The 25,880-nt window shown below is 43.4% G+C and overlaps 12 protein-coding genes across 12 annotated transcripts; 8 read left to right on the top strand and 4 right to left on the bottom strand.

Annotated features, from left to right (window-relative positions):
- Window positions 1-579: 579 nt before the first annotated feature.
- Bfra_006641 (putative mitochondrial outer membrane protein mmm1 protein) lies at window positions 580-1,923 on the top strand (the record flags this gene model as incomplete). Its single annotated transcript, XM_037337010.1, has 3 exons — window positions 580-620; window positions 694-1,600; window positions 1,636-1,923. The coding sequence occupies 3 exons, from the start codon at window positions 580-582 to the stop codon at window positions 1,921-1,923; spliced, it is 1,236 nt and encodes a 411-aa protein (XP_037198376.1).
- A 3,273-nt stretch (window positions 1,924-5,196) lies between these two features.
- Bfra_006640 (putative mipc synthase subunit protein) lies at window positions 5,197-6,237 on the top strand (the record flags this gene model as incomplete). Its single annotated transcript, XM_037337009.1, has 2 exons — window positions 5,197-5,475; window positions 5,536-6,237. The coding sequence occupies 2 exons, from the start codon at window positions 5,197-5,199 to the stop codon at window positions 6,235-6,237; spliced, it is 981 nt and encodes a 326-aa protein (XP_037198375.1).
- An 838-nt stretch (window positions 6,238-7,075) lies between these two features.
- On the bottom strand, window positions 7,076-10,081 carry Bfra_006639 (putative mfs monocarboxylate transporter protein; the record flags this gene model as incomplete). The annotated part of the gene is made up of 3 exons (XM_037337008.1): window positions 7,076-8,286; window positions 9,134-9,425; window positions 9,467-10,081. The coding sequence occupies 3 exons, from the start codon at window positions 10,079-10,081 to the stop codon at window positions 7,076-7,078; spliced, it is 2,118 nt and encodes a 705-aa protein (XP_037198374.1).
- Window positions 10,082-10,090: 9 nt separating this feature from the next.
- On the bottom strand, window positions 10,091-10,720 carry Bfra_006638oa (putative nacht and ankyrin domain protein; the record flags this gene model as incomplete). Its single annotated transcript, XM_037337007.1, has 2 exons — window positions 10,091-10,511; window positions 10,569-10,720. 2 exons carry the CDS (start codon window positions 10,718-10,720, stop codon window positions 10,091-10,093), a joined length of 573 nt encoding a protein of 190 aa, XP_037198373.1.
- Window positions 10,721-10,901: 181 nt separating this feature from the next.
- Bfra_006637 (uncharacterized protein) lies at window positions 10,902-11,276 on the top strand (the record flags this gene model as incomplete). Its single annotated transcript, XM_037337006.1, has 1 exon — window positions 10,902-11,276. The coding sequence occupies one exon, from the start codon at window positions 10,902-10,904 to the stop codon at window positions 11,274-11,276; it is 375 nt and encodes a 124-aa protein (XP_037198372.1).
- A 1,135-nt stretch (window positions 11,277-12,411) lies between these two features.
- Window positions 12,412-13,587, top strand: Bfra_006636 (putative replication factor c subunit 4 protein; the record flags this gene model as incomplete). The annotated part of the gene is made up of 3 exons (XM_037337005.1): window positions 12,412-12,515; window positions 12,569-12,789; window positions 12,845-13,587. 3 exons carry the CDS (start codon window positions 12,412-12,414, stop codon window positions 13,585-13,587), a joined length of 1,068 nt encoding a protein of 355 aa, XP_037198371.1.
- A 111-nt stretch (window positions 13,588-13,698) lies between these two features.
- Bfra_006635 (putative imidazoleglycerol-phosphate dehydratase protein) lies at window positions 13,699-14,164 on the bottom strand (the record flags this gene model as incomplete). The annotated part of the gene is made up of 3 exons (XM_037337004.1): window positions 13,699-13,873; window positions 13,928-14,010; window positions 14,078-14,164. The coding sequence occupies 3 exons, from the start codon at window positions 14,162-14,164 to the stop codon at window positions 13,699-13,701; spliced, it is 345 nt and encodes a 114-aa protein (XP_037198370.1).
- A 240-nt stretch (window positions 14,165-14,404) lies between these two features.
- On the top strand, window positions 14,405-15,155 carry Bfra_006634 (putative imidazoleglycerol-phosphate dehydratase protein; the record flags this gene model as incomplete). The annotated part of the gene is made up of 2 exons (XM_037337003.1): window positions 14,405-14,666; window positions 14,743-15,155. 2 exons carry the CDS (start codon window positions 14,405-14,407, stop codon window positions 15,153-15,155), a joined length of 675 nt encoding a protein of 224 aa, XP_037198369.1.
- A 494-nt stretch (window positions 15,156-15,649) lies between these two features.
- Window positions 15,650-16,385, top strand: Bfra_006633 (putative 60s ribosomal subunit assembly export protein loc1 protein; the record flags this gene model as incomplete). Its single annotated transcript, XM_037337002.1, has 2 exons — window positions 15,650-15,970; window positions 16,104-16,385. 2 exons carry the CDS (start codon window positions 15,650-15,652, stop codon window positions 16,383-16,385), a joined length of 603 nt encoding a protein of 200 aa, XP_037198368.1.
- Window positions 16,386-16,645: 260 nt separating this feature from the next.
- Window positions 16,646-18,221, bottom strand: Bfra_006632 (putative alpha beta fold family protein; the record flags this gene model as incomplete). Its single annotated transcript, XM_037337001.1, has 5 exons — window positions 16,646-16,777; window positions 16,827-16,955; window positions 17,008-17,373; window positions 17,519-18,015; window positions 18,074-18,221. The coding sequence occupies 5 exons, from the start codon at window positions 18,219-18,221 to the stop codon at window positions 16,646-16,648; spliced, it is 1,272 nt and encodes a 423-aa protein (XP_037198367.1).
- A 498-nt stretch (window positions 18,222-18,719) lies between these two features.
- Bfra_006631 (putative 75k gamma secalin protein) lies at window positions 18,720-21,265 on the top strand (the record flags this gene model as incomplete). Its single annotated transcript, XM_037337000.1, has 5 exons — window positions 18,720-19,460; window positions 19,510-19,625; window positions 19,675-20,238; window positions 20,292-20,383; window positions 20,433-21,265. 5 exons carry the CDS (start codon window positions 18,720-18,722, stop codon window positions 21,263-21,265), a joined length of 2,346 nt encoding a protein of 781 aa, XP_037198366.1.
- Window positions 21,266-21,925: 660 nt separating this feature from the next.
- Bfra_006630 (putative mitochondrial membrane protein pet127 protein) lies at window positions 21,926-25,534 on the top strand (the record flags this gene model as incomplete). The annotated part of the gene is made up of 1 exon (XM_037336999.1): window positions 21,926-25,534. The coding sequence occupies one exon, from the start codon at window positions 21,926-21,928 to the stop codon at window positions 25,532-25,534; it is 3,609 nt and encodes a 1,202-aa protein (XP_037198365.1).
- Between the last annotated feature and the right edge of the window lie 346 nt (window positions 25,535-25,880).

Genomic DNA, 25,880 nt, shown 5'->3' with positions numbered 1-25,880 from the left:
CAATGGATAATAGAAATTCGTAGTGTTTTAGGAATCTTAAAAGTATGTTAATATACTTAAGTCGTGTGTGTGACAATGATATGACTTTTGGGGGGTTGTATACACTCTTCGGTCTCTAAAGAGACAAGGAAACCTCTGAATGGATTGTATATATCAAATAGAAATCATGGTGAAAAGGAATCCTTCAGCAAGTAATGGCAGAATTGACGGCATCTAGTCTGGTAGCGTACAATCAATTACTTAATCACAGATAAATCGACAATACAATCAATGCCGATATCTGATGTCAATTGTACAAGATCTTTCATGACTTTGGTTTGGACTTTTTTTGGTAGTATCAATTGATAGGGCTGAATGACGTCGCTTCCGAAATGGAGAAAACCAAATACAAACACATCCCGCATTTGAGCTACGGCAGTATTTTAAGCTAGCTACCTCATATGTCACCGGAGTACAAGTAGATAGCAAAGCTTCTGGTTATAATATGTCAATCATTAGAGCTTCATGATTCTTTCTTTGTTTCTTCCTCTATTCCACATCTTATTCACATGAAGTTCGCACTTCAATCGCATAACTAAGATGACAATCCCGGCTCCCATTCCGGACAAGGCTGAATCCTCGTTCGTTCTTCTTCCCTTGCTACTTTCCTGAGGACGTCAATTCGAATGGATTTACACTAATATATATTCGCAGACTCTCATTTACCCAAGGACTACTATTAGGCCAGCTTTCGATCGTCATCCTCATCGGAGCTTTCATCAAATTCTTCATCTTTGGCGATCCTCCCTCTCCAGATGTATCCGCTGCTCTCCGAGCTACAGAGCGCCGTTCTAGAACCCTCGCACACAAAAGATCTCTCCTCACTCTCCGCAGCTCAACACCACGCCATGCTTCCCAACCTCTCAATCGCAAACGCTCTAGCGTTCTGAGGAACCCAGCGCCGTTGACTACCAATGCTATTCTGAGTAAAACATACTACAATGTGGATAGTCATCAACCGGAAAGTTTAGATTGGTTCAACGTATTGATCGCACAGACGATTGCACAATTTCGCGCGGATGCTCAGCATGATGATGCGATTCTCACTAGTCTAACGAAGGCTTTGAATGGGGGGAGTCGCCCTGATTTCCTGGATGAGATCAAAGTCACGGAATTGAGTCTGGGAGAGGATTTTCCGATTTTCAGTAACTGCAGGGTTATTCCGGTGGATGAGGATGGGATGACGTTGGGGAGGGAAGGAGGGGCTGCGGGGAGAGAGCATGGCAGGTTACAGGCTAGGATGGATGTAGATTTGAGTGATTTTATCACGTTGGCGGTGGAAACGAAGTTGCTGCTGAATTATCCAAAACCGCTGGTTGCGGTGTTGCCGGTGGCGTTGGCGGTTTCGGTCGTGAGGTTTAGTGGGACTTTGTCTATTTCGTTTGTCCCGGGAAGTCCGTTGAATGGGAGTCCTACGACGCTGGCGTTCTGTTTCCTGGATGATTATCGATTGGATCTTTCGATACGTAGCTTGGTGGGAAGTCGATCGAGATTGCAAGATGTGCCGAAAATTGCGCAGTTGATTGAGGCGAGGTTACATACTTGGTTTGACGAGCGCTGTGTAGAACCGCGTTTTCAACAAATTGAACTTCCGAGCATGTGGCCGAGGAAGAAGAATACGAGGGGGGAGAGGATTTGGATACGGGGTCTGATGCGGGGGGTATTGGGAGGGCGAGGAGTAGAGATGTGGAGAGGGATTTGAGGGAGGAGGCTAGGAAGGAGGTTGAGGCTGAAACGGGGGTTAGAGTGGGGAGAAGTAGGTTGGGGGTTAGTTTGGATGTGCCGGATGAGGGGAGTGAGAATGGTTTGAGGTTTAGGAGGAAAAGTAGGGGGAGAGATGAATATTCTATGCCCGGGAGTATGCCGGGTTTGAGTATGACGTAGAGATAGGATTGTGAATTCATTGAATGCTGTGAATAAATACCTCTTGTCAATGCTGTGAGGTTATCAAAATCTTTACTCTACATTTCTTAGAACTGGCAAGCGTAAGTAGTCCGGAAAATCATGTAATCTTACGCTTACTATTTGTACTTAGCTTGTGCGACTTACAATGTATGTGCATACATATTTCCATGTTTGCACACTACAGATTTCGCACTCTTGAAAAGGCACCTTTGTCGCAGTAAATGTCACGGAGCTCAATGTTAGGTACTGAGTCCGCGATGCGAGTTTGAGATTGAAGGGTAGAGAGTTATGATGTGAGTGATGAGTGATTTATTGCAAGCTCATTGAGAGAACATTCTCCCACAATGACTCAATGATAGGACGGGAGATAGGATAGGGGATCCCTTGTTGAGTAGATTGAGCGACATTATTTAGTCTCTAGACTGTCTCGGCCGAACAAAGATTAAAGAGGGTTAGGGGACTGAAGCTGCGTTTGATTCGAATTTCAGTTGTGATTTTTCAATTTTGGCTTGGATAATACAACGTGATTTGATATCTATAAGGAGAAGTGTATGAGGAATTTGAATGCCGAGTGCCAAACTCGTGAATTTTAATTGGGAGAGGGATGGGCTGATAAATTGATGGCATTTGAATTACATAGGAGGTGTAGAAGGATCATAGCTTCTGTTGTGGATGATGTTGTGAAATTCAGGATTGTGGGAATATTTGATTCAACGTGGTTGCAAATCCATTTGGTAGCTGATAGTATTAACGGGTCCCCCTTTGCCCAGTCGGCTATTTGACTATATCTTGGACGTGAAGCGGAATGTTGCAAAGACTCTTTGATCCACCTTGACTTTTTCAGCATATGCAAGAGATTTCATCCCCATTTAACTAATCTACATCTGCCTCTAGAACTTCCACTAATCCCGCAGTTTTCCTGGCCTAGGACAGTCAGTATGTTGCGATTCACCATCTTTTCCATTGCTTGACTTCACTACCTCGTGAGTACTCTATCTTGCTTACTGTAATATTCCTGTCTGATACTTATGTGTAGGATTTTCTGGTTCCCTGGCCCTGTAGGCTTGGCGCAGCATGATGAGTTCTAGGTGCAACTGCCCAAAATTTTCAAATCTATCGCCAGGACATCGAATTCCTCGCACCACACAGCATACTCCTCGATGAACGGATCTTCATACTGATTGACACGCTGCTATGCGGTACAGGCTGGAAATTTAGCTATCCATTCCCCCCCCCTCACTAACCGAATAGGTCGGACTTCCGCACCCTATCTCTGATTTTACATCCCCAGATTCAGATAATTAGCTATGAGAAGATCTCTCCCGTGCTAACCTTCTCGTCCTCTCCCGCTTCCGACAACTCGCGCATCCCTCTCCACTCCAACCACAACCGCCAAACTCTACAACGGCATAGCTCCACTTGATCCCAATCATGCAGGCTCCATCGTCTTCCTTTGCCATGTCGACATATCAAACTCATTTTAAGCCGCCGAAGCGCAAGCCATCTGGAGCACAGCCTATTCACCCAGACACCTAGCGCTCTCTGCACTTGCAGAATTGCAACAGCGTGTAGCATATATGAATGCTTTTTCGCACCGTCGGCCTCCATCGCCTGGTCAGAAGAGCGATTGCATTGTCTTTGAACTGATATGGTATACGAATTATTGTCTTGCGAAGTGGGGCTAAAATAGCATCGCGCGAGCTGGTGGAGGTAAGTGTATTGAGTGGACCGGTGTCTTGCGCAGGATTTTGCGGGGATAAGGGAAGAATATAGAAGGAGGTTTAGGGTGTGAAAAGAAAATTCATATTTGTTGTGTTGAGACTAGATCTTGTACTGGTATCTTACATCAAGTTGCGAGACAGACGTTCTCGCTGTAATGTCTTCTCAAACTTGCAACTTGCATCGTGCATTCTTAAAGATCAGATTTAGGTGATCTTGAGTCTCTATTTCTCTGAGTAGGGATCCCATAATTGCTAACTATGTAGATGTTTTGATGCTTGTATCTAAAACGGAATGAATATACGCTGAGGTTAGTATTTGTTGGGGAAACATCAACCCATGTTTTGCTTGACGAGAATCAAGAAAATGATAAGTAATACTGGTATATGGAATGTTTAGACGGAAATCAGCAATTAGAATGATTGGAATAATGACATCAAGATCTTGAAATAAGAATTCGAGGCTTGAAGGCTTGGGTCTTGGGGTCTTGGGTGAAGATGTCTTCTGATATTTCGATATTGTGGCGTGAGCGGAGGCGGAGGTAGATGTGCGTATAGCGTTTGGAAAGGGGTGGCGGGTTTCTAGATTTTGTAGATTAAGAGTGTGGGGGATTGTGATATCGGATGGAAATCTTCAAATATGTCCGTTCCGTGTATGCAGACAGAGCTAATGTTCAGACATGTGTAAACCGGCTTTTGTTAATAGTCCGATACACGCATACTAGGTATCTAATGAGCTAGCAGCAGTATTATGTCGGTAGACATTATAGGTCTTCAACAATGCCCCCTCTCCCCCCGACTAACGTAAGTTGGCCTAGGTAGTGTTATAGATCATTCCATGCGAAATAGTAAATCATTTTTGAATCACGTTGGTTGCTCAACTTATAATTTTGTATCTCTCACTTGTTCGAATCCCATCTAATCTGGACTCCAGTAGAACCTTCACTGTTGACATTCTACCTACTTCATTTATACGTCTAGCCCTTTTCAATACTATACTTTAATTGGATTTTCTTTGATTTCTTGGTATAATTTGAGGTTTCTGTCACAGGATTGTCTACAAAATACGAAATACGAAATTCTTTGTCCCACCAAATCACTTCTTATCCCTATCTCTGTGCATACACGTGTGGATGCATTAATTTCCCCTTTCACTTCCAGGTCTACTTTTTACCATTAGTGAAATTTATTAATTAATTTCTATTTATTCAACCAGAAACATCTTCTTGATAAATTTTGAAAACAGTCTGGTCCTGTCCTTTGGAAATCCTACGATCAACTTCAATATTACCTACCTACCAACACTCCTTTAACAGATGCCGTAGCTGACTTTGGAAATTCCTCGATTCTTACTCTCCCAGAGTAACCTACAATTCTCTAATCGACCCCTCCGTTATCTCGAGACCCTTACCTACGACCCCTTATCGAACAACTTCATCGCAACCCTCACTCGATATAACTACAATATAATCGAAAAATTGAAGCCCTTGGGGTAAAAGCTTTTAATATCCTCGATTCTTTGCCCAACCTTACCATGAGGCGTGGTACTCTTCTATTCCTGGTGATCAATTTTATAGTAATTGGTTTCCTTGTAAATGCCTTCAGCACCCTCATATCACTACTCTTCATAGATGGAGCTGCAGATGCTATTCACCGCTCCGAAATACCTGCTCCAGGTTCCGAATTGATTGAGAATCGCACACAGCTTATTCCGAAAATCATTCATCAGACATATATCAACGAGTCGATTCCTGAGCGATGGAAGGCGGGACAACAATCGTGTATTGAATTACATGATGATTATGAATATAAGGTATGTTTACTTTAGTTGACGGGGAAAAGAGAACAGGAATGAGATGCTAATTTGTTGCAGCTATGGACAGATGAAGCCTCAAGAGCTTTCATTGCAACGGAATATCCTTGGTTCCTCGATACATTCGACAGCTACCCCTTCCCAATCCAACGCGCAGATTCTATCCGCTATTTCGTATTAGCACATTACGGTGGAATATACATTGATCTCGACGACGGCTGTAAACGACGTCTTGATCCCCTCCTCAGCTATCCTGCCTGGTTGCGCAGAACAATCCCCACCGGAATCAGTAACGATGCTATGGGATCCGTCCCTCAACATCCCTTCTTCCTCCGCGTCATCGAATCTCTCCAAGCATATAACAGAAACTGGGGCATGCCATACATCACCGTCATGTACAGCACCGGTCCGCTCTTCCTCTCAGTCCTCTGGATTGAATACATGCGAACCGTTACCGACGAAGCAGGCCGCGTGCGTAATCTTATGCCAGACGAATACAACAAACACGCATGGAGTTTCTTCAACATCGTCAAAGGCAATAGCTGGCATGGAAAAGACGCACAGACGATTTTCTGGATGGGCAAACATTGGTTCTTGCTTACCGTCGCGGGTTTCGCGATCGCGGGAGTTGTAGGTGGATTTCTGTGGTTGGCGTGGAATATGTGGGTGGTGCGATCGGGCAAGTCGTCGAGGAGGGGAATGGCTCTTTGGAGAAGAGTCAGTGGGAAAGATAGATATGAATTGTTGGATCGTTCGGTGTGAGCATATTTATTGGGATTCGCATGGCATTGCTAGGGTTTATGTTAAGACGATATGATATTTGTAATTATGGGATGGGGTTTCTGGGATAGACAAACGAGAAAGAGGTAGATTGTATAAGGGTTTTTAATGGATGAAATGAATTAACGGAGAATATTTTTACACATAAATCGTGTATCTTGACTTTGCTGAATGAATACTATCGTCCGATGTTGCAGGCGGGTAGGTCTAAGAATTTGACAGCTGGGTAATATCAGTGTTTGTCGATATAAGGTGAGCTATATATCGAGACAGCGTTCACCGGGGTGAAGTTCAAGGAGGGTGAATCGAAGTCGAAGCTCACTGGGGTGCATACACGATTTTGGCATTGTGATTGGATACTCATTGAAAGTTCAGGTGGAGATTTTCGAGTGAGAGATCTAGATGGGATGTTGGTAATGGAGTATCTGAATAGCTCTTTGTTTGGTATGAGGACGAGATGTGTTCTTAAACTCATACTATACGCTCATTAGAGGGAATTGAGGGAGCTTTCCGGGTGTAATTTCGGAAGTTGTGTATGCGTGAGATCGTTGGGGATAGGATGAAGGGCCATGAGTGTGGATTTTTTGACGGGTTGGCTGAATAAATTCGTAGTGGTTTATGGGGAGAGTTTCGCGGATGGTTGATTGATGAAATAGAGATATTGTTTCTATATTTCCATATCTATTTTCCTGGTAGTACATTTTTTGCCAAATAGCTTTAATCTCAAGCCACGTCCTATCTTTCGGAAGAAGCCTCAACACTATATACAAGGACCTAAGCTCGTCAAACTGCCATCTACCCAATGTACAACTCCAACTCTCTACGAAAAATGAAACCACTTCTTCCATTTCCACAACAATCCCCAACCCCCAAACACAGACGACAACCCCGTGAAAATAATCAGCGGCCCATAACTCGTCCCATACCCAAAATGACCCAAGCCTGCTCCTACACTTCCCGCTTTCAACAATGGCACGCCCGCTAACCCACCACTCACATAACCAATTCCTCTCGCTCCATTCAAAAGCCCATAGAGCACACCGGTATCGATCGGTTCATTCCTCTCCGCGGCTTCTCGCTCCATTTCCTTCAGAATCCCGCCCCATGTCGCACTGTACCCGCCGGCGAAAAAACCAAAGGTTAGAGAAAAGAGAACCAGTAGTGCCATACTTCCTTGGGACGTCAAACCCCAGAATAAGAATGCGGAGAGCGCGGATGCGAGCGCGGAGATGGATGTTACGGTTGTGGCGGAGAGGGGGAATCGTTTATTATCGCTTAGGTATCCGAAGAAAAAGGAGGACAGCACGCCGGGGATATTGAAGAGGGTGAGTAGGAGAGTCGCGGTGGTTTGAGAAAGCAGTGTCACGTCGTGAGCGTAGGTATTGAGATATGTTTGCGGGATTCCGTAGCCGCTGCTTTGAAGAATGATGGCGATGGTGTAGATCCAGAAGGTTCGATGATGGAGAAATTCCCAGGGAATTTTCCGGGTTCGTTGATGCGGCGAGGAAATGTTGGAGGGATGCGTGGGAATTAGATAGATAGCGGGGATACTTGTTCCAATAAGGAGAGCAGCCCAGATGCGCAACGTAGTGCGAAATCCATAGGTATCGAGTAATACGCGTAGGAGAAATGGACATGCGGAACCGACGATGTTTTTGCAGGATAGGACGATGCCATATGCAACGGCGCGGTTGCTGGTAGAATACCATTCTCCGAGGGATAAGGTGGTGGGACTGTATATTAGAGCGCAGCCGAATGAAGAGAAGATGCCTTGGGTGACTGCCAAATGCCAGACGTGTGTACTCCATGCTGAGAGCACGAAGCTGAGACATGCGAGGAGGGCGCCGGCTAGAGCAGCGGTTTGTCGATAGCGGGCCCAGCGCTTGGTGAAGAGTAGAAAAAGAAAAGGCATAGAGAGGTACATGACGCCGTTGGAGGTGGTACCAATGATACCGGTTATGGCGAGGTTTCCTTTGAGCGTCCAGTTTGTAGAGTAGTATTCTTGGAGGACTCCGTAGTTCATGGCGAAACCTGTGGGTTGTTAGTTGAAGGTCTGGGGAGAAGGAGATGGAGACTCGCCCCATATGGGTAATTGTAAGATTGCGGAACCGATCAGGACAGATGCCCGTTTATGCTTTGATTCTATTTGTCGGGGATCGATATCGGGGTAAGTGGTATCGAGAGTAAATGATTCTCGATCATGTGTAATGTCTTGTTGTGAGGTAACTATACCTCGAGATGCAATCGCACCCAGAGAATTATCATCACGTTCCATCTTTAGTAGAAGCGGTGTCTATTGATTTGTAGTTATATAGATCGTTCATATAATGATGATATCTCTACTTCATGTTTGAATAGTGCTGCCGTCCGATAAGCGGGGTACATGATGTGCATGTCACGGGATTATTGTTGAGATCCTTTGACTTCCAACGCCAACTGAGTATCTCAAGAAATTAACAGTAGAATCGCTATTATGATCATTGCCCATTAATTCAAATATCAGTCTTGGAGCCAGAAGATCTATTTCATATCTAAATGTTCGATAATCTACGGCCGCTCCAACCGTCGATTTGCTAAAGGTTCAATTCAACGAATGTGTTACTCACTTTGAGTCTTCACTGTTCAGAAACCTCATACATTTCGATAACCGAGAGTATTAAAAGTTTTGTTGCATATCTCATCTTCGACTTGAATTTGCCTGAACAAATTCAAGTGCAGTTGCGATTGTATGAATCGAAGAAGAAGTAGTTCAATAGCTACCCACAAATTTGAACTTGAAGTCCGCTTCGAGTTCTCTGAGTGAGAATTTTACGATGACTCAAGGGCCAAGCCCTGAGGGTAAACTCTCAATAGCGAGATGACTCTAAGAATATTCTACTTATATGTTTGTCGACGTCTACTTCCTCGTCAACATTGTCATTCTTGTCGTGCTGTTTATCCTTTTCACCCCCATTTTCCTCCTTCGGATCATTCATCTTTTTCAATCCCAGCCCTCTCTCCTCCGACGCGTATCTCTCTCTCAGAACTCCCCACACTGGAGCTAAGCTCTTTAGCCTCGCATCTACAACACATCCCCTATTTTCAAAGACGTCAAATGCCCTCTTCATTCCTAATGTATATCCCTTGTGAACAGCCGATTCTTTCGTTTGATTTTCTTTCATTTCCTTTGCCTATATTTTGGATACTCCTGTTGCCCAGTTTTAAATCTAACCCGAAAACTTTGGCCTCCGCAGTAAATTCTAGTCCAGCATAAAACGTCAATAGGACGAAGACCAAAATTGTTTTGAGCATGAGGATCCGCACCTGCAGATAGGAGGGCCTCTATAGCGTGGATTTCGCATGCAGCACAAGCGTAATGAAGAGGTGTTTCACCGTGCAGATCATGAGTGTTGGTAAGAGGTACTGGAGTGCGATTTAATACTTTTTGTAGGAGTGATGGGCATTCGAGATTAGAAATTATGGGGGTGTCTTCATCGTGGCTATCGTCTGTGATAGATTTACTCCACACGTAAACACTTCGATCTGGAGTAGGGAAAGGGATAATGGATAAAAGACGAAGAAGACTGATACTGGAGCCCCTGTCAACTAGTATTTCTTGCAACGAGAGTAATCCGTCGTCTTTCGCAAGGAACGCATCGAGAAGAGCAAAATTGTATTGAGGTTTGTAGTAGCCATCTCGGATATATTGAGCAACCGCTTCTCCCAGAGTTGTAAGTTGGTCTGTGAATAGTCGAGGGCCATCTTTCACTTGGCCAAGATATCCTCTGACGCCAGTAGATAGAAGTTCTAGCTGATCAGTCACTGGAATCTTCTTGTCTGCACCCATTTTCAAGAGCTATTTCACACCGTAAAGATTTCTATTCCTGACTGCCATGTGGAGTGCTGTGAGAGAACTTGTCGTTTCTTTGGCATCGACTTCAATCGCCGGCTTGCAACTAGACAGTAATTCTAGTATTCGACGTAAATTTTCTTCGTCTCCTGGTCTCATCATCAATAAATGATAACAAGTCAATCGCCGTTCATCCGTTCGGATATGTGCTTCTGCTCCCTCAGAGAGTAAAAATTCAACCATCTCAATATGTCCATACAAAACAGCAGTATGAAAATAAGTAAGCCCTTTATTTTGACTCCGAACATTACTTTCAAGTTCCCTAAGAAAATATGGAACAATATCAACATGGCCAAATCTCGCAGCCTCATACAATGCAGCATCCTCACTTCCAGGCTGCAATTGTAAACAAAGCGAGAGGGCCTTTCTAATCTTCTCCCAGCATTAAAATCCTCAACGTAATCTTCGTTGGGGCCCGTCATACTCGCAGATCAAAAAACCCAAAGGCGTCTGCGAGAAATCTGATGATATTCCTGGAACCCTAGCTCTAGCAAAGAATATCTCCAAGATCTCTAGATTTATGCAAGGCGTTTCTAGCAATAAATTACCTTCTACTCTCTTTATGTCTTCGCCCATTTTCGCTATAGACAGCATAAAAAAAAGTTTCACGTACAAACTTTGCACCAAGTGCCAATAGAGTTCTGACAAGCTGCGGCTTCTCATAATTATCGCCCAACGAAGTGGCGTAACTGAATCAGGAGTCGATGCCTCCAAAAAATTGTTGTGCGGTAAATTTTGCAAGAGACATTTATGATTAATGTCCGCGCCATTTTTGATCAGCAACTCCGCCCTTGCTCCCCCCTCCGAACGTGTTGCTATGACTCGTTGGGAAGTCTTTGCCCATAAACCTCGCGGCAACAAACTTGGCCCAGCATGCTCATGGTGGAAAACAATATGGGAAGTTGCCAAGAAAGAACTAGCCCCAGAAATGGATGATGCATATAGAGATGCGTGTTGTTTTGCTTGCGGGGGAATGATCATGAGAGATTTTTGGACAGGCGCACAAGCGAACGGGGGGGACTTTCGTGAGATGGTAGAAAAGAGGTATCCTAATCGAGAATTCAGTGAAGTGGGCATGGAAAAAGACTTCTATTGGAAGGCTGTGAAGACTCTGGAGGCCGTCAGGATATAGTTGAAATAGAGTTTCGCTACAATGGCTACTATGAGCAAAGGAAATAGATATTGGGCAATAATAGCAACAAAAAAATTGTTTGTTTCCTTGGAGCTATTCGTTTTTGAACCTCTCTGTAACCACCGAGGGGCTGTTTTCTGATATGGTGTCTGCACTAATTTGCTGTCTGAGTGCCCGCCCAACATAGCACCATTGAGCAACACTTCGCTTTTACTTTGATCAATTCACCCTTCCACCTCGCTCCTTGATATACCGAGATGCAAGATCAGACGAGCCATATGTAAACAAAAAAGCATCAAATCAAACAAAAATCAAAGTTTTGCAGCTACCTCTTTTCCCTTTCCAATTCCCCGAATTTTGAATTCGTTATAAAGAGGGCATCTTGATTACAACTCCGTTTTCAAATTCATAAACATGTTAGAATTGCAAAAGTTAGAATTTACACCAGACGTGCAACAAAACATTTTGGGAGAGAAAGATTCTTGTGTGATTGGATGGCGATCAGGTGAAGTCTAGATGCTTATCTGAAGAGAACTTGAGAGTATGATGTATGGAACAGATGAATTTCACATGGTGAAAAGTCTCCAGAAGTGTGAGTTCAATTGTTCTCCGATCACAAAGGTCGTCCGGTCACTTACCGAATATCTATAGCAACACTACCTAGGTAGTTGGACTTAGAATTCGAAGTGATTATGGTGGATGTGCTTGTGCTATATCAGCATGACCTTCCAACTATGGACATTGCATGGTTCTACGAATTCGAACTTTTAAGTTTGAATTCAAGAAGAAGGCGCAAATCTCATTGTGAAAGACGGCCGAAAAAGAAAAAGATGATAGCATGGACGTGATGAGTGGCTCACCTGAAGGATGAGGTTAAGGTTAATGCTGCTTAACAGATTGGACACGATTATAATCCATGATCTCAACATTTCTATTGCATGGTCTCATGTAATCTGTTTAGTCAAGCTCGTGATTGTCTACATTTTTTGTATTAAGAATCGCGTTCCTTCAAAAGTTGTGGTTGTGGTAATGAATTGATCACGTGGCATGGATATTCACGGTCGTGTAAATTGAAAATCGCGTCTCTCCAGTTTCGACGCGTCAACCTCACTCAACATTTAGCAAAAATCTCAACATGACGACCAGCAAAGCCCCAGAAGTTGGAGAGTCCTCTACTAGTGCTGCAAAGAAAGCTCTGAAAGCCAACACTAATGGAGTTACAAATTATGAATTGCCCTGGTATGTTGTTTAGATTCTCCTGCAAGAACAGTAGGCTGATTAGAAGCAATCAGGGTTGAGAAATATCGGCCGGTGTTCCTCGATGATGTAGTAGGAAATACGGAGACAATAGAACGACTAAAGATTATAGCGAAAGACGGAAATATGCCTCATGTCATCATTTCTGGTATGCCAGGTATTGGAAAGACGACGAGTGTGCTGTGTCTGGCAAGGCAACTGTTAGGAGACTCATACAAGGAAGCAGTATTAGAATTGAACGCCAGTGACGAAAGAGGTATGTCGTCTTCAGTGGATTCATAGGCCAGTTGTATTAATACATAGACAACTAGGTATCGATGTTGTGCGCAACCGCATCAAGGGATTTGCGCAAAAGAAAGTCACACTCCCAGCTGGTCGACATAAACTCGTTATTCTCGATGAAGCAGATAGTATGACATCTGGAGCTCAACAAGCCTTACGTCGTACAATGGAGATATACAGTTCGACTACACGATTTGCTTTTGCATGCAATCAATCGAATAAGATTATCGAGCCTTTACAATCCAGATGCGCAATTTTACGATATGCAAGACTGACAGATCAGCAAGTGGTCAAACGATTGTTACAAATCATCGAGACAGAAAAGGTGGAATATAGTGATGATGGATTGGCTGCATTGGTTTTCAGCGCCGAGGGAGATATGCGCCAGGCTATCAATAATTTGCAGTCGACTTTTGCTGGCTTTGGACTCGTCAACGGAGATAACGTCTTCAAGGTTGTGGATTCACCTCACCCCATCAAAGTACAAGCTATGATAAAGGCATGCTACGAGGGCAAGATTGATTCTGCATTGGAGACGTTGAACGAGTTGTGGGGCTTGGGATACTCGAGTCACGATATCATCAGCACTATGTTCAGGGTTACGAAGACGGTCAATACTTTGAGTGAGCATTCGAAATTAGAGTTCATCAAGGAAATTGGATTCACGCATATGAAGATTCTGGAAGGAGTTCAGACGCTACTTCAATTGAGTGGTTGTATCGCAAGGCTTTGCAAGTTGAATATGGATTCAAGACAATTCGTTGCTAAATAATGGGAAATATGAGAAAAAGCATTACTGGGGAGTTTGGAGCTTTGTGATACAGCTGGCGTATATGATATTGGTTATGTACAAGACCCCTGGAAACTCCTTATGAGTACAATTTTACCCTGATTTATCTTGCTTTGAAGCTGATTGCTCGTATTCTTCTTCAAACTGATTCCACACTGCTCGATCCCTGATCATACGTTTCTCCATTCGTACTTTTGCTTCATATTCTCTGATGCGACGATCCGCTTCAAGAGAACCTCCCATAACCATAAAGCCCATCTGGATAAATCTATCCACACGATTATTAGTTAATTATTCCCCAACATACTGCAATCTGACTCACACTTTGAATTGAATCGTCAATCCTTTGTATATCGGAGAAAGAGCATATCCAGCACCTCCCAATGCAGCTGCAAACAAGCCCCACTACAGCATCACAATCAACAAACATCCTGAAAAGCTGGTCACCAAAAACGCATGAAGAGTCAATTACCTTTGCACCGCCAACTGCAGCACCCTTTCCAGCTTCCCAAGCGGCAGCATTTGCTTCTTCGTTTCTTAATCCACCAGTTTGGTGCATTTTGAACCTTATGTTTGCATTTATCTTCCTGCAAAACGAGGTTGAATCAGAATGATCATAGGATTTCAAATCCCGTGGGCTTTGATTGGAACGTCATTATTTCATGGTCCCGCCTCGGCTCATTCCGATCAATAGTCCGACCGATATAATTTTTTGGAGTCAGTATCAGTTTGTAGTTGAAGTGTGATATAATACATAGCCCCTTCATCACAAATTTTACTCAATATCTCAATCACAACAATGGCTCCAGTTAGATCAACGGCGCTTGCGCGCGATACAAATGAGACTAGTATTCAACTGGCAATCAACCTCGATGGAGGAGAGTTCCCAGCGGATACCGATAAGAAATTGCTGAGTGGTGAAGAGGGACATGCTTCCCAGGTATCAAAATCACAACACATTGCTATCCATACTGGAATTGGATTTTTGGATCATATGTTGCATGCTTTGGCAAAGCATGCTGGTTGGAGTTTAGCGATCAACTGCAAAGGAGATTTACACAGTATGTTTTTTTGTCTTCTCATTCGTTCTACTGCGCCATGTGTCTTTGGCTGTGCAAATGCTAATTTAAATTTTAGTCGATGACCACCATACCGCTGAAGATGTCTGTATCGCACTCGGCACATCATTTGCAAAAGCCCTCGGTACCCCTGTAGGCATCGCACGTTTTGGATCCGCATACTGTCCCCTCGATGAAGCACTTTCGCGAGCCGTGGTCGATATTTCGAATCGTCCATTCAGTGTGATAGATTTGGGACTCAAGAGAGAGAAGATTGGAGATTTGAGTTGTGAAATGATCCCACATTGTCTGCAGAGTTTTGCACAGGGCGCAAGAATCACATTACATGTGGATTGTTTGAGGGGTGATAACGATCACCACAGAGCGGAGAGTGCGTTCAAGGCATTGGCTGTGGCCGTTAGACAGGCTACTTCGATAGTAGCGGGCAGAGAGGGTGAGGTTCCAAGTACAAAGGGTACTTTGAGCACTTGAGGGGAGAATGTAATGATATCAAAAGAGATATTTAGTGTGGGATTTTGGCTTGTCAAGAATGGACATGTTGAACTCAGATATTGGATGGCTGTAAGAATGGCTAGAAGAATCTAAGTTAACTAGGAGGGTTTAAAAAATATACCAAGCCATTTATAGAAATCCGAATCTAGCATTAGAAGAAAAAACATATATATATATATTTGTATTTCGTATACTGGGTGCCTGCATTTCTGATTTACCTCCAGACTCCTAAAGTAAACGGCTTCTGAACATCAATTCATCAAAATAATTGTCTAGTAGGCTCGAAGGGTGCCTCTAAAGTTTCGCGGGGGGCCATTAATTGCTCCACCCCGTCCGCTAGCTCGCCGCTTCTCTTGGCAAAAAAATGTAAATTTCCATCAAACCATCGCATATCAGTAAATCTTTTATCGCATATCAAATCCTATCACCAAACATTCCTCTTCACAACACCATTCAATCCAACTACCATCACAATGGCGCCTTCCCGCACCAGTACCGTAAAAAACAAAAATGCATCCAAGCATGCTGCAAACGGCTCTGGAATCCGCAACAGCAAAACCGTTTCTCGAGCTCAAAGCGACGGAGTCTCGAAATCGAAAGGCAAAAAGGCTACACAGTCTAAGGGAGCCCCGCCAAAACAACAGAAGCAAGGAAGTAAATTGGCGACGTTGAAAAAGAAGAGGAGAGTTTATACGGAGAAGGAATTGGGTATCCCGGCGCTGAATATGATTACACCAGTGGGAGTAGAGAAGCCGAAGGGAAAGAAGAAGGGGAAGGTTTTTGTGGATGATAGGGTGGGTTTTTTCTCTTTGATTTTTTTTGTCTTGGAGTGTGTGGGATGAGAAGGGAAATTTGATATTGGAGTTGAGAGATTGGGTTGATCAGTTGTTTAGATGAGGAACTTGGACTAATCACTTGCGCAAATAGGAATCCATGATGACGATCCTCGCAATGGTAAACGCAGACAAGGATGGCCAAATCGAGAGTAAGATGATGAGAGCCCGACAGATGGAAGAGATTCGAGAGGCGAGAAAGGCAGAGCATGAGAGAAAGCAGCAGCTACAAAAGGAAAAATTAAGTGAAATGAAGCAGGGTTTGAGGAAAAAGAGAAATAGAGGAGGAGACGATGAGGGTGATAATGTGAGGGGAGAAGCATTGGCTGGAACGAAACCTTTGAAGCCTAAAAAGAAGACCGTTTCGTTTGCTTGAAAGGTCGAATTACGGATTATCAATTGAAGATTATCATTGTGGGAAAGACAGGCAGGCAGGCATAATTATATTCGGGCGTTATGGCGAATGCAACTTGGGTCGGACGAGGATTAAAAATGGCATTTGAGGTATACCAGCGGTGTATTGACATTAGATTATTACTGTGTTTGAGAATTGCTACGATGTCTAAATAAAGTCTATAAAACCTGCCTCGCTCTACTCCAATATCTTTAATTCGGGTTGCTTGTGATAGCGGCACCTCAAGTCCATTTTCGAACCATTGGTTGAAATTTAGGGCGAGGTGGACTCAGATCAGCGGAATCGTGTGCGTCGGGAGGAACAATGGTGTCAAGCTGTACCTCAAAAGCCATTTTGTTTAGGAAGTTGACACACTGCATTTGATTAGTGGTAGTTATATGAATCGAAAAAGCTTCAACTTACTGGGCGAGCATGCCACCTGTGACCGCCGATTTCAAACCATGATAAGTGGCCACCTAGAGATGTGGTACACAGCACTGTGTATGGATTCTTCTTGATTTCTTCACGTGGTAAGCATTCACCGGTAGCGATCTGTAGATATGTTAGTAGGTATTGAGGACCAAGAGGAGTGAGTGATACTTACAGGGTCATCCTCAGCATTTATAGCAAAGAAAGGAATTTTCACAGCCAGTAGCGAATCTGTTGATGAAGCGTCTCTGTAGTATGCACCCTCCGTAGGGTAACCCCAAGCAGGACCTTGGATTTGTCGATCGAATTCGTGCAGATAGGTAATGTTCCTGATTTTGTCGAAATCAATCTTGGGATTTTTGATGATCTGGTCATGATGGAGTTCAACGAGTCTTTTCATATTGCTACCCATGGTCTTGGAGTAAACTTCTCTTCCAAGCCAGGTTCTTTGGAGAGCGAGTGATCCGGCATCTAAGTTCCAGGGGTTGGAACAGACGACGGCGGCTTTGAGGACGCATGCATCTCCTTCTTCGGCGATATACTAGGATGTGTTAATAACGTCAAGGTATAAATCAGAGGATACGTAGAAACCAGGGCAAAATCGAAGAGGCAAACGGCAGAGGGGGGGGGGAGAATATGTAAAACTATGGAAGATGAAGTAGAATGGAAACAATTGAGAAACATACATTGGTAAGAATGTTGGCTCCTAGAGAGAAACCGATACCGAACAAAGGTCTGTTGGGAAAGGTCTTTCTCAGCCAAGCAATCGTCTGACGAGTATCCCATGTAGCTCTTGCATTGTACAGTACACTGCTCGTGATTTTATGTTTGGCACATCCACGACTATTGATAACACATGCCTCCCATTTTGAAGCATGATCGGCTCCAACCAAAGGCTCCAATACATGCTTAAGATAGATCTCGTAAGAACCACCGGAAAGTCCATGTAAAGTCACGAGCATTGGTCGGCTATCTAAAGACGCAATTCCTGAGAACTCTTCATCCGTATAGTATGTAGTACGAATAGGCAAAGTATCATCAACCTCGCTATATGGCTCATGAACTACGAAATCAACAGCAAAAGAGCCTTCAAAAGCTGGATCCTCATTCTCAAACAACTTTCGTTTATAGTAAATGGGAGGTCCATCGTTCTTTACAACGGTCCAGAACGTTTGCATGTGACCTAATGGAGTTAGTCACTTTCCGTCCAAACCATTCATTGCAAAAAGGAATTCCATTACCATTGAATAAAAGGGGGTTGAGACGACATGGCGGCGTTGACTCTTCACATATTTTGAGAAGATCTGTTGTAGAACCGTCTTTACTTTTGAGGTTTATGGGGTTTGGAGGATGGGTAAACCCAATCTTCGCATGTCCAAGCCACTCCATCCTAATTAGTTTATGAATGACTTTTATTAAAAAGCTTCTAGAACTGTAACGGGGCGTGAAATGGTCGCTTTTTGTGATGCCGAAAGACAGATTGATAGATTGATAGATTGTACTAGATATACACACATCGATTGAAAAGGAAACAAATTGAAATTGGTACAAGAAACAAAAGAAGGAGATTGAACAGATTATAAGTAGTGAAGCACACACGCCAGCAGATGTACAGACCTCCTTTTGCTTAACACCCACAACACCCACTTGCAAAATTGTGCTGAAAACTCATGGAGATTATCGGGAAGGATCTCGGTGAAACCCATCAATTCTCATTGGTTGACTCTGATCATCTAGTTAGCATCCTTGCAGAGTGTTCTTATGTCATTCATCCTTTCAATGTTCTGGAAATGCTCGTGAACATTCATTTATATTTATCTTATCTCTTATATTTCACCACCGCGCGGATATATTGTGACTGAGGGTTATTCAAAAGAGGGGCGAGTTATGTCTCGAAATCATGGCATGCCCAATATTTGGCCCGGGTATGATCCAAACGCATACCCACCGCAGGACAATTCGCCTCAATATGATAGGAACGGTATGATGATGCAGAACGGTGCAAGCGTGCAACAATACCAGATGGGAGGAGCTATGCAGCAGGATCAAAGATCGTATTGGAATCCAAATGTTCAACTTCCATACAATATGCCCGCGACTGGATATGCGCCCGACAATTTTCATACGGCTCCATCCACCGCGTCGCAGTATTATCAACCTCAACCTCAACCTCAACCTCAACCTCAACCTCAAGTTCAGGTTCAGGTTCAAATCCCACAACCCATTCAGCAACAATATCCTCTCAATCAACGCGCCCCACAACATCGCATACTACCTCAGTCAAACATGCCAATGGAGCAAACAAATCCTCAAGTAGCCCACACGAAACCCCCGACGCAACTTGATTATCCTCTACTTTTGATCTCGCTGGCAGAGGAGTATTTCGGCGCAGCGCATGAACTTGCACCAGCAGTTGCGATCGCCGTGACGGAAGAAAACGTTCACGCATATCACAAACTGATTACTATGGGATTGGAATGTTTGACTATTGCTTTGAAGCAATTGAAGCTTCCTGCAAGATTGGAGGCTAAAGTTCGACTGCGGATTGCCGGGATTATATACGAAGAGACGAACAACTATGCAGAGGCAGAGACCATGCTTAGTCAAGGCATAATACTTTGCGAAAGAGTATGACACACTTTTCTTTTCATGGCTAAAGTTTCTAATATGAGGTTAGAATCACTACTACGACCTCAAATATGTAATGCAGTTCTTATTCGCTCGGTTGATGTTCGAGAAGAATCCAAAAGCAGCCATGAAAACACTTGACAGCCATATCTCCGATGCGCAGGCGTATGTAAATGTTTCGAGTATATTTTCTATATTCGCTGACCATTATTAGCTATCAACACAATTCTTGGGTCTATGTATTCCGATTTCTCAGAGCTTCACATGCTTTGCAATTAAGGACCCCAACAGATAATCATGCAGCCATACAAAACATTCGGGGCATTGCAACCCTTGCAAACCAACAGGGAGATCGTTCTGTTTACATTGTTGCATCTCTTATGGAAGCTATTGCCCACTTGAAGTCCGCCGGAGTAGATGGAATTGAGCATGTTCAACGAGCTATTGCTGCTGCACGAACCTATCAGCTTGATAACAGAAGCAGCATACCTCAGCTTATTGGTCTTACTCATATCCTTGATGTTATTTGTAGTATACTTCGTGGAGATCCAGCTCAGATGCTGAGTACTTTGAGGGCAATGCAGATGGTTATGGATGATTTATTAAAAAACACGGCATGGAGCATCGAAAATGACACCCTGACTATACCTATAGACGGCGTTCACAAAGTCAAAAATCTCATTAGTCAAGATACCCGAAATGTTTTGAGTACAAGGGAAGATGGACGAGGCCAGATCGTCATGTCATTTTTGAATAAGAGAGATGCATATGCCTTAACGTTCGTATCACACGCTTTTAGAGTCGCTCTGAGACTTTCTAACATGATTACAGTTATCTACTATCAGGAATAGTTTTAATGCACAAAAATCCCCTCGATCAAAAAGCCGTAAGATTTCTCAAAGAAGGTCTAGGCAGAATTATAGGTAATCGGCATTTTTCTCTTCTATACATCAATGCTAAAATTTATTGCAGGAGATGAATTTCGAGCATCCAGAGTCTCCCCTGGTCTATTGTCCGAGATCGTCGCCAAACAACAGTGGCGTGGCCACATTCTATGTTATTTGCACATATACATGGCATTCTGTTGCGCTGCTGTAGGTAATTGGTCACAAGTAAAAGAGTCTTTGGCTTGTATAACAGCTGCTGCAGAAAGGTTTGAAATTCCTTTGTCAGGGCGACTAGGAACTCTTACTTTTTATCTCGAGGGGGTCTATTTTCAGGGAACTGGAGATTTGAAGGCTGCTTTGAAAGTCTTCCAGCATGAGACATTTCAATTGTACGATTTGTCCTCCGAAGATCAGGTTGAGCGTGATGTTGCAATTCTTGCCGCTCTTAATGTCCTCTCGATTCTACAAGATGAAATTTGGCAAGATCCCATCGAGAATGTTACCCTTATTTCGAAACTCGAGCCATATTGCGTCAATCATCCTACCAAAGATATCCAGACAGCATTTTCAATACTTAGGGCAACTGTCAAGACCGGAAATTCCGCCATGATTCACGAGACTAAAAATCACTTGTCTGCGGCTTTAGCTAAGGCAAAGGCTTCGCACAACACGCAATTCTTATGTCTTGTCCTTAACATCATGTGCAGTAAATTCTTCAATAACTGTCTAGGGGATCAAGCAGAAAAGAGTGCCTTAGCTGCACTAAAGCAAGCTAATCATAGCAAGAACAAGTTGTGGGTTTCTGTTGCCGAGGGGTTATTAGCCCAATTCTATGACATCTCTGGAAAGAGAAATGAGGCTCAGGCGACCTTTGAAGAAGCTTGTGCTGTAGCACACGAAGCTTTACCAGGACATTAATTGCCTCGAATCTTGCTTTCTTTTGGATGGATACGGTGTTATGGGAAAGGTATAGGTGCATGCTATAAAGAGCACGGTGGAAGGTTTCATTAACGGTGTTGCATGGCTGGAATTGGTGGGCGTTTGGCTTGAGAAAACCGGATGCTCTCTACGCATATACCCATTTGCTTGATTCTGTTACGATTGGCGCTGAGACGGTGTTTAAGATAAATGTGCGGATATTGTGGCATGAGACTCCACATGATTGATTGATTTGTATTATGGGTCAATGATAATGGAAATGTACTTTGATCACTTTTGGTTGCTCTAGTGGTGTTGATCTCTATCAAAATATACTGTGCTATATGCAATACATGTATGTGATCTAATCATAATGGAAAAGTGCCCCAATTTCTCCCCAGCTCCTCCAAAGCTTGACCTCTCTCAGTATCTTTGTGAAAAAAACTTGATCTCTAATTGAGCTTCGGTGAATTAATTTCAGAATGGGGATCATTTTTCCTGTGGAGTAAGGGTATTGGTGCCCCTGCACGCCCTGTCCGTAAAAGTACGCTAAGATAGAGGTGGGAGACAATCGAGAAAAAAAAATCGAGATCATAGGCGATAAGGAACAAGTCCAGTTAATTGTATGAACAAAAGAGGTTTATTCTCTAAATCATTCTCATGTTTGTCTCTCTAAGTCGGCGGACTCCTAAGCTGCAGCAACCATACGTCTGTACCTCATGCCTCTCGAAACTTCTTGGAGCTTCAGACATTCTTCCTCTATACTCAAATGCTATACGGGGCGCGCCGCGGGCACCTCGAAATGCCGCCACCTTTTCGACAACACGACTTAATTACAAGAAGAAAAATACAAATGCTGACACAAAGAAGGTCGATAATGCTCCGAAAGATAGTGGTGATACTCAAACAGCAGGTTCAACTGCTCTGCAAAGTTTAATGGAAGCGTCGAAAGCAAAAAGAGTCGCGAAGTCGAAAAAGAAGAAACCGGCGAAGCAGGTCAATGAGCAAGAGAAGGGCAAACAGCAGCAGGCTACCTTGGGCCAAGGGGATATAAATTCCAAAGATGGGAATCAAACGAACATCAAAGACTCTGGCTCAAAATCAAAATCGAAGACGAAGAAGAATGCGAAGAAGGGCACGCCCAAATCAAAGACTGCAAGTGGTAATGTAACACCCAAAAAGATAAACGAAGAAGAAATTGAGTCGAAGGATCGAATCAAAAAGGTCAAGCAAAAACTTATCAATTATGTCAATTCGACCAGCTCGAAGAGCTTGATCCGAAAAATTGAAACCAATAGTGCTGCCCATGATGACACGAAGAATCTGAAGATAGCCCCTTGGCAGCTACATTCCATCTACGAAACTATGGTAGCTGAAAAGGGAGAAGCCGCCGCAAGAAAGGATCTCGTCGATCTTATTCAGAAAGGAGGCTTAACTACCACAGACCGGACTCAAGTTATGAAAGAATTGCGTGCATCTCTTGTCAATAGGCCAAGGCCAAAAAAGGAGGATATGATTTCTGAAGCTGTGAGCTCATCAACTAATCTAGCTGGAATGCTGGCTTCGTTTGAATCTATTCCTCAAGCTCCGGTTAGGAGGATTGTGGATAGAAAGTCTAAATCTGCCAAGGAGCAGAAACCAAGTCGCGAAAAGGCTGCGCCTGCAAAGGGTAAATCAATCAAGACAGGTCCAATGAGAAAGTCTCCCGGTACAACTGCATTTGAAGTAAAGTCGGTAGACGCAGATTCTCTTCAGCTAGTACCAGTACAGAAGAAACAACCTCCAGTCCCTGGACTATCATATGGACTTGAAAGGGCCCTTTTTAACCCTGGAGTATATCATCTCCAGGATCCTCGTTCACGAGTGTTCAACTTCGACCCTTACTTACAGAAGATTATGCCTGTCAGTGAATTCGACTTCACCGCTCTGAAACAATATGTCACTTCTTCGAGGGATGAAGCATTGATTGAGACTGCCAAACATGAAAAGAGGAAGTATACAGGTTCAACTTCAAGTATGTCGGCATCTCTTGCCCATTTCCATTTCTTGCTATCACAGTGGAGGCCGATCAATACAAGCATGCTATCCCAAAATTTCCCTGTTGAATTCAATTCCTTCACTGCTCTCCAGCGAGGTCCATCGGCAGTATTTTTAAGGGAGAGGGATGGAGTTTATGCTATTGATGCGGATAAGCAGTTTGATACAGCCAATATATTGAGTATGCTTGGAAAATCAATGGAGAAGCTTCTCACTTTGCCGAAAGAAGAGTTTGAACAGTATCGAAAAGAGAACTCGAATTCAATTACAGAAGATCAACGTAACGAAGTTGAATCCTTCCATTATACTACTATGGGCGATTTCCTTATGCGATCCCAACTCGACGCCCACGATCCCCGCCTTCCAGGAAGTGGCATGTTTGATCTAAAGACTCGAGCTGTAATCTCTATTCGCATGGATATTGAAAACTACGCAGAAGGAAGTGGCTACGAGATCTTTAGCCTTCATGGCGAATATAATTCTTTTGAACGAGAGTACTTTGATATGATCAGAGCTGCATTCTTAAAGTACTCTCTACAAGTCAGAATGGGTCGTATGGACGGTATTTTTGTTGCATATCACAACATTGAGCGAATTTTTGGTTTCCAATATATCAGTTTACCAGAATTAGACAATACTATTCACGGAACGACGGATACCACCACTGGAGATAGGGAATTCAAACTTAGCGTTGATTTGCTCAACAAAGCCTTAGATCGCGCAACTGCCAGATTTCCAGGAAAATCATTACGTTTACATTTCGAAACTCGTGGTAATGTCGAGACGCCATTTATGTACATTTTTGCTGAGCCTATGGAAGAGGAAGAGATACAAAAGATACAAGATACAAACAAAGCAGAGATTGAAGCATTCGAAGCTCGCGTTCTTGGCCTACACGGTGAGAAGGGAGAGGAAGAGCAGTTGGAAGAGAAAAAGAATGCTGAATGGGAAGATCTCCGCGCTAAGATTGAAGAAAGTATGGAAAATGATGAATTTGAGATCAAGAGTGCAAAGGAAATCGCTGAGAGCTTGGTTGAGCATCATGATGTCACTGGTTTGACATTGGATGAGGTGGAACAACGTGTGGAAGAGTTCCTTTCAACCTCATCTTATAATGAACAAGGTGAAACTGATGCTGCGAGAGAGAGCGAAAATAAATTGTGGAAAGAAGATAATGTCGATGCCGATGAGGAGACAGATGATATTATAGAAGAAATTGAGGAAACAGAGCACGATGAGGATATGGAAAAGACTACTGCAGAGGCGGATGAGGATGCCGATGAAGAGAACGATGAGGAGGATGATGAGGATGATGAGGAAGAAGGAGAGGAAGAGGAAGAGGAAGAGGATGAGGATGAAGAAGAAGAAGAGGATGACGACGGGGAGGAAGAGGAAGAAGAGGAAACTGAAGAGAGAGACGCCGGAAAGGAACTCGAAGACTTAAGTGGAGAAGCAAAACCTAGCGACCTTAGGGAAATTGCCATTGAGGAAACAGTCATTCAAGAAGGTCTTCTCGTCGACCCAGCTGAAGAAACCTCGGAGACTCAAAACAGCAACTTCGAAGCATCTGAAGCTCGCGAGCCGGAACTTGTTGAAAATGAGGATCTACTAATTGACTCGGCCGATGAAACTTCGGATTTCGATGAATCAAATCATGAGTCATCAGAGTCTCAAGAAAGCTCAACGGATGAGTCTTTCACTTCAAATGAAACAGATAACACCAACGACAAGACATTAACGTCAGATGTCGAGTCAATTCTTCCAGAGGAAGAACCCGAGAAAGAGATTTTAGCAATGCATCTTGCCATTCGCAACAAGGTCAATGACAGCTACGTAGTACGACCGGAAAAGCTGACGAAAGATGATAAATGGGTCGTTGAATACGCATTGTCTGAAATTCCCGATCATGAAAGGGCTATGAATCTTTATAAAGCAACCCAATTAAGAAGAAAGACAGCTTTGAGAAGATCAGATGAGCCCGACACCAAATGGGCAGAGGAAAGAAATAGTAAATTTATTGCGCATTTGAAGTACTTGGCACAAAGTGGTCGGGCATGGAGGCAGAGGATTACGGAGAAGGAGGCGAATGAACCAGTCAAGACGTTGGAATTTAGAGAGGAGCCAAAGGAGGTTGGTGTTTACGAAGGGTATGAGGAGATGAAGAGGGCGGCTGAGGAGAACAATGAAATGATGAGATCAGTAGAAGAGACTAGCGAGGAAAAGTCAAATTAGAGAATTGTATGAGTGGATTTAAAGCATTGTAAAATTATTGCGTGTCCCATGCTCTAATGATGGATGGATCTAGCATGGACTCGACGTCAAAGAAAATAGGAGTTATATATAAAATGTACCATCATGATCGTCACTCAAATCCAAGAATCAAAAGTTTTGTTTCTCAAATTGTCTTTGCTCCCTAATGTTCAAATTGTCTTCCAACTCTACTAATTGTGACTTCGCGCAAGAGCATCGTTCTATACCCTTTTACGAGCCCAGATGGCAAATGGTTGCCAAGTCCCACCAATTTCTGTCAATTCCTTGCGAAGTCGCTGGGGCAATGTGGCAAGTCTTTCCGGCGAGA

The sequence above is a fragment of the Botrytis fragariae genome (genome assembly GCF_013461495.1).
Source record: "Botrytis fragariae strain BVB16 chromosome Unknown tig00000000, whole genome shotgun sequence".
Taxonomy (NCBI): domain Eukaryota; kingdom Fungi; phylum Ascomycota; class Leotiomycetes; order Helotiales; family Sclerotiniaceae; genus Botrytis; species Botrytis fragariae.
The sequence above is the reverse complement of the archived record's forward strand: the minus strand, read 5'-3'. Positions and strand labels throughout refer to the sequence as shown.